A 7,500-nucleotide genomic window follows, 5' to 3' on the forward strand; every position below is an offset into this window, starting at 1 on the left:
GGGTCAAAATTTGGTGCTTAAAATGTTTTACATCGTTCATAATAATTTCATTATTTTGTTTTATACTAAAGATTATGACGACAATGATGATGACAGCGACAATGATAATGATGATGATGAAGTTGTTGATGAAATGATTATGATGATGATGATTATGATGATGCTTAAGATGAAGGCGATTATGATAACCAATATAAATTACCTTTCTGGAATACTCCTTGGATTCCTCCATTCTTCAGTTTCTTCAGCTTCATATACTTCATAGTCTGGTTGAAGTTTTCATCATTTACAAACTGGACGGTGAAATCGATGCCATTGGCGATGATGATGATACCTACAAAACATTATGTTTTCTTAAGAGTTTTTTGTCCAGAGCAAATTGGGGCCATTTTAGGGCCTCCAAGACTGGTAGGAAGAAGAGAAGGAGGTGGCGTTAACAAAAAGACATGTATGAGTAAAGATGTATAAATATAAATAAATAAAATTTTAAAATACGTTTCCGAAACTCTGGAAGACTACTTCTCATTTTTGTTCCCGTTGTGTGACACAGGTAAGAAACAATATAAATAGTATCTTCAATAAGGCACCGGTACCCCTTGGGCAATGCCCTCATAATAGCTAGTACCTTCTTTCCCTTTCATCGACAGTTAAAGTAGTAGATATATAAAAGAGTAATGCATTAAAGTATTACGTTAAAAATAACGACGAAGCGAAAGACATTTGTCCTTAGAAGTACGACACTCCAGCGTAACCACGGCAGTATGACTACGACCACAACCACTGAAGGAGTGAGTAACGTCGTTGTAGGTTAACTTTATCTAAATATAAGATGGAGTGGTCAGAGCTGGAATGTCTTAACTGTAAGCCTTCTAAATTTAGGTTGACCTGGAATTAAACAACAACGACATCATGCCATCATATCTCATTACCCTACACTTGACTACACCACTCACTGAAGACATTCCCGTTGCTAGAAATAGAAGCTAAATCTTCTTCAGATCACATCCTGCTGTCTCAATGAATGAACATATTGGATGATGCATTCTGGGATGTATTATTGCTTGAGATAAGATGGAGAGTATCGTGGTGTAAATACTTTTGAATCTAATTCTGAAAACTTACGGTTGACCTTAAGGCTTAAGAATAGGAACAACAACAAGAATTACGCTTCCATCAAATCAAACTACAACACACTTCATCACCCCATCCCACCATATCAAATTTAATCTGAATAGTAGTTACAATGATCGCGAGTGGATCGTCTTTGATCGTCTTTGATGATACGACTTCTGGATCAATGCCCACCTAAGGATAAACACCAACAATAAAACACCTGCAGTAGATTCGATCTCCCAAACTGCGAGCAAGAAGTACCATCTTAGTCCCCGTCCATCTGCTTATCTCCTTCGAATTATTTTCTACATCTCTTACCCAACATCGCTTACAAAGCAACCAGATAGAAGCGAGAACCTGTAAAGCGTACCAGAGACCAATACGTAAATTATGCAAATACCTTCTTTATTTTGCATTATTTCCACCTGGAAGGAATTGTTATAAACGAAATCCATGGCGACGAAAGCGGTAAATATCGTGGCATCAGTCAATTCACCGCGGACATTCTCTCCGCGTTCAGTTCGACCTTCAAGAGTAAACAAGCGATGTTTTGGCTTGTCCTTATGGTATATATTCAAAAGGGTAAACTCTCCCCATCCGTTGAAGGTATAGAATTTGCCGTCAATAGTTTGAATGTGTGGGTCACCAAAGGCTCCACCTGAAAGGAACAGGAATGAAATAAATGAATTTGAGAACTTTTAAGATTAGAACAACGTCTGTATGGGTTGCTGGGTGGCGTAGTAGATTATACTGGAGTAGATTTATTAGAATGGGGTATATTGATAACATACACATGCATACATTCATGGCTTAGTGGTTAGGGTATTGCGCTCATGATCGTAAGATTTCCACAGCCACCTTATATATATATATATATATATATATATATATATATATATATAGATAGATAGATAGATAGATAGATAGATAGATATAGATAGATAGATAGATAGATAGATAGATGCCAGCACAGCAGCGGACGCGAAAGTGAATAATGATCAGTGCATTAATACATTGATAATTTCTTTTAAAAGTTGATTACTCTTAGTACTATACCAACGGTTTCATGGAAGGAAATGCACAATTATTCAATTGTAGTTTGAATGAATAATTGTGAATATATATTTGTTTGAAACAATTGGTATCGCATTAACAGTTCTCATTTATGTACACACACACACATACACACACACACACACATACATACATACACACACATAATTACATAAACATACATCCATACATTTAGTGTGTGTACATGTACATATAGGTATATACATATATGTATATGTAAATGGATTATTTGAATGTGTATGCATGCATTTCTGTTTGCGCATGGTTACAGTGAGGATCAACAACGAAGAAGCTGGACTAACCTTCGACGGGCATCACATAATTGCTGCAATCGGACACAGAGCGGACTTCATTAAAAAGCGAACAGTAAGCAGAAAAGGAACAGCAAAAGTCTACGGGTTTTTTGTCTTCTTCAATCCACTTGATTTTGGCAATTGTTGGGTCATTGATGAAGAATGGACTGTCAGTCGGTTTCAAGGCATTTGTTTCGTAATCATAGCAACAGATCTGCATGGAAAGAAATGATATGTGTTGAACTTGGAACTAAACAATTACTGACCACACATACATACCCTCGACTCACAAACGTGCCAACTCACGCCTCCACATGTCACACTACAATACTACACATACACACCTGCCCACATAAATACACACACCATGCATCACACATACAACCATACACAGATACACGCTCACATTATACGTACATGCATACACAGCCATCTATAGATATATACATGTACATATATACATTCATACATATATACATTCATACATACATGCATACATACATACATACATAGATACATACATACATACATACATACATACATACATACATACACACACACACACACATCATACATACATACATACATACATACATACATACATACATACATACATACAAAAATACTCCGTTGTTGATGTTGACATTCCAATGAAGGAGCTTTGGATCTGGTTTTAAAACTGGCTGTTTCTCTATTGGCTAGAAATCTTGAAATAAAGCTAAATAATGACATACATACATACATACATACATACATACACACATACATGTGTAAAAATCTATAAAAGTTTTCAAATGTTTATCATTTAAGTATATACGCGCATGAGAATACATACATAAAACTAAACATACAAATCTGTACACGCTCTGATTCCAAATACTACACATATATACACATACATGCAAAAATACACTGTTGATGTTGACATTCCAATATATGAGCCTTGGATCTAGGTTAGAAACGGACCTTTTCTCTATTAGCAAGAAATCTTGAAATAAAACTGAATAATGACATACATAGATAAATACATTGACATATATACACACAAGGGTAAAAAAATCGGAACGTTTTTGCCGTTATGTAAGACTATAATTGGAATTCCGTCGGTTATGACGACGAGGGCTCCGGTTATCTGAGCCCTCTACCAACACACATACCCTTAACGTAGTTCTCAGGGAGATTCAGCGTGACTCAGAATGCGACAAGGCCGGCTCTTTTTAAATTACGAGTACAAATCATTTTTACCAGCGGAATGGAGTGGAGCAACGTGAAATAAAGTGTCTTGCTTAAGGACACAACGCGCTGCCGGGAATTGAACTTACGACCATAAGTTCGTAATCCGATTACTCTAACCACTAAGCCACGCGCCTTCACAATGTAAAACCGAATCGTGTATTTAAAGAGGCAGTTTCTTACTCACCCTGACACCTTTGGATATTCCATCAGTAGGAAACATGTGACGGAGACAATTGTTGGAATTTTGGTACATTTCAAAGCGTGTGTCTTTCTTCGCTTGCAGAAGATTACAAGGACATGGTGTGCTCAATGCCGAGAGTTTGCTGGCTTCGATTCGCTGCTGCGCCGAATTCTCGTAATACCATTTCATACATTGTTGTGCGAAATTTTCTTTTTCTTTAATTACTCCGAGCGGAAACTGCCACCATCCGTATATTCCTGTTGAATTGAAGATGATCACAATGATGACGCCAGTGATAACAACATCAACAATAACAACTCAACAACAACAACAATTAGTTTCTAACGCGGGTTATAAGGAAAGAAAGATATCGCGAAGAGCAGAGTCAATTAAACCGATTCTGAAATTCACAAGCTTTTGTTTTATAAACCCTGAAACTTTGCCACAAGTAGCGTGGCTATGCCCACCCGCCAAATTGTCAAAAAGGTCATTATTATTATTATTATTATTGAGTGAGAGAGCAGTTCATGCCATCAAAGTGACACTGGGGTAAAATATACGAAGCCCAATATACCCATCATGACTACCCGTCTGATAAGGGTACACAAGGCACATGCATCACAACCATATGTGCGTGACATGGTGATCTCATATCAAGATAAACAGCACATGACCTTGCAGGTGGGGCCCAGTTAGAATTTTCTTCAGGTTGAGTAGCCCATCCCGCTCAAAAGGTCCCTGAATAAGGGTTGTTTAATGATGTTGAAAGAACCACCCATGTTTCCAGAGGTGAATTATTCAAACCCCAAAGAATCCCTCTCAACACATGGCTATGATGCTCCCCCACTACTTCTGCTCGTGATCAGAGATGCACATATCGTCAGCCACTAAGGGACATGCTCAACTGGTTAAGGTCAAACAACTGACAAGCAAATCTGTGGTATTGAGCAGAATATTTGAGGTAGCCCATCTTTTATACCAAGACAAAACAATGTACATGATAACACTTCCAATCAGTTAAGATCAGAAGCCATGAGAGCCACTGCCTGGTACTGCATCATCATCATTATTATTATTATTATTATTATTATTATTATTATTATTATTATTATTATTATTATTATTATTATTATTATTATATGGCCGCTGAGGTCGACTTTGCCTTTCATCCTTTCGGGGTCAATAAATTAAGTACCAATGAAACACTGGAGTCAATGAAATCTACTATCCCCTCCCCCAAATTTCAGGCTTTGTGCCTTTAAAAGAAAAGATTATTATTATTATTATTATTATTATTATTATTATTATTATTATTATATTATTATTATTATTATTATTATTATTCAGTAGTTTTTATTATTATTATTATTATTATTATTATTATTATTATTATTATTATATCATTATTATTATTATTATTATTATATTCTTTTTTACCTGTATTTCCTTTGATCCTGTCGATCTGCAAAATGTCTATGTTTCTTCTGGAAGTCATGAAATAGTTGCTGTCATCTTTGCCTCTTCTGTAACCTACAGCTACGTCTCTGTAGAGTAAGTTAAATGTTTTCCATTCCATTCTTTCATAGAGATAAATGACATAGGAGGCTCTGCCGTCTGTTACCAAAACAGCTTGGAATGTATTTTTCTGAAAATATACAACCACAATATCACTTTGAGTTTGAAAGCATCTTCTCTGTTTAATGTTTGGACATGATGCCGTTGTTATGAAGGACAACAATGGAAAACTAGCATTATTGGATTGTCTGTGATTAGCTGTAGTCATTATTGGATTGTCTGTGATTAGCTGTAGTAATTATTGGATTGTCTGCGATTAGCTGGTTGGCAAGACAAGCCCCTCGGTTTAAAAGCACCAACTGTTGCGTGGGTACCCTTGCGTTTAAATCGCATTGTTTAAAACTTCTTGTAGACTTTTACAAAGTTCGTTCCCTTGTGGTGTATTCAATAGGCCCACAGTTTCCTCCCTAATTTTCATTAGGAGGGTTTACACTTCCTCTGACTAATTCATGAATAAAAAAAAAAAACGATTGCCAAATGAGTTTACTGGAAATCGGAATTGGATCGTAGATTTATTTCACCCGAAGTCTCTTTCTTGCCCCACGATACAAGTGAATAACTTTCTTTGTATTCATTTTGATCCTTAAATTGAAAGAATACTGAAATGTTTAAGGGAGATGATGTAATATTCATGCTTTTTACCCTTAAATTGGTTTCAATTGGGAATCCAAACTGCATTACGATCACATCTCATGATAATATTTCTACCAACTTGCAATAATTATTGATCTTGTGACTGAGACCAGTGGTGTAAATACTATCAAATATGTATGTCGGCTCTGTGCTGGCAAAAGTAATTTAGTACTAACGTATTTAATGTCGGAATTATTAAATATCCATCAATGATTTATTGTTTTTTCCAGCTAATGATTTAGATGAGAGATGCCTGTTTGATACAATCTTTGCAAACAACTTGCAGACGCAAGTACTATCAGTTGAAAGCTCCGCATGCCGGATGCTAGCATGTTTATGGGGTCATCAGGAGAAAATGCGCACCTTCTTTGGTTACAGCTGTTTCAACATTATATAGTTTAAATAACGAGTTGGATTCATGAATATGAACAATGATTACATAATACTTATTATGTAATGGTGATAACAATGTAAAATCCATAGTAATTTTTTTCTTCGTGACCTAATATTATCGGTAAGAACCATTGGTTATGATAATTACTTGCATCCAATAATGTTACTGCAACCTAAATAAACGCTAGAACAAATCCAATCCTTCAATTTTATCGTTTTCTTCATATAAACTGCACTGTATTGAAAGAGCGAATACCTGTTAAGAATAAGTGCCATAGACATAAGATTTACTTTGAGTACTCTAGGAGACAATCCACAGAGGTTTTTGTATTACTGTAACTTCATATGTGAAACATAGGCTTGCCAAAGCAGTGATGAGGGAATTACAATATTAAGTGTAGAACTATTGTTCATTTGCCATAGAAAACTCGATTTGTTTAGAGAATGATATCAATATAGTTATTTTTATTATTCTGGGTTTGAATAAATAAAATAAACTTGTGTAACATGATTTTTGTCCTTGGGTAGCCACTGTTATTTCTGATTTGCTTACCCTTGGAAATGATGAAAAATGGCTAATATTTCCTTCAAATATTGTTTTTGTAACATTTATTCCAACCCCAAAGAATCCCTCTCAACACATGGCTATGATGCTCCCCCTCTATTCCTGCTCATCATCAGAGATGCACGTATTGTCAGCTACTAGGAGATATATTCAAGTGGTTAAGGTCAAGCAACAGACAAGTAAATCTGTGGTATTGAGCAGAATATTTGCTATAACAATATCTCTGCTTCAGCAACTCAGCGCAGAATCTGTCTGTAAAGTAATGGAAAATAGATTCAGGTTACAAAAGTAAAGTTTGAAGGGAAGAGTAGTTATTTCTTCTGATTCTAGATAGAAGTAAATAGGAAATAACTCTTACTGATCAACGTAAAATAAAAAACAAAAATGTTAGTGTAATGAACTCACCTCAGACGGGTTGAGGATATCGCCAGGACGGA

The 7,500-nt window shown here is 35.8% G+C and overlaps 1 protein-coding gene across 1 annotated transcript in view; it reads right to left on the reverse strand.

Annotated features, from left to right (window-relative positions):
- Nucleotides 1–7,500, reverse strand: part of LOC115221062 (mucin-4-like) — a 118,765-nt gene that overhangs the window by 104,305 nt on the left and 6,960 nt on the right. Inside the window, exons 4-9 of the mRNA XM_036510337.1 lie at nt 7,469–7,500; nt 5,335–5,542; nt 3,901–4,154; nt 2,490–2,694; nt 1,514–1,771; nt 203–334 (exon numbers count right to left, since the gene is read on the reverse strand). The exon at nt 7,469–7,500 is cut by the window's right edge and continues 289 nt beyond it. Coding sequence (XP_036366230.1) covers nt 203–334; nt 1,514–1,771; nt 2,490–2,694; nt 3,901–4,154; nt 5,335–5,542; nt 7,469–7,500 — 1,089 coding nt within the window. The remainder of the gene's footprint in view (nt 1–202; nt 335–1,513; nt 1,772–2,489; nt 2,695–3,900; nt 4,155–5,334; nt 5,543–7,468) is intronic.

The sequence above is a fragment of the Octopus sinensis genome, linkage group LG17, assembly GCF_006345805.1.
Source record: "Octopus sinensis linkage group LG17, ASM634580v1, whole genome shotgun sequence".
NCBI classification, from domain to species: Eukaryota; Metazoa; Mollusca; class Cephalopoda; order Octopoda; family Octopodidae; genus Octopus; species Octopus sinensis.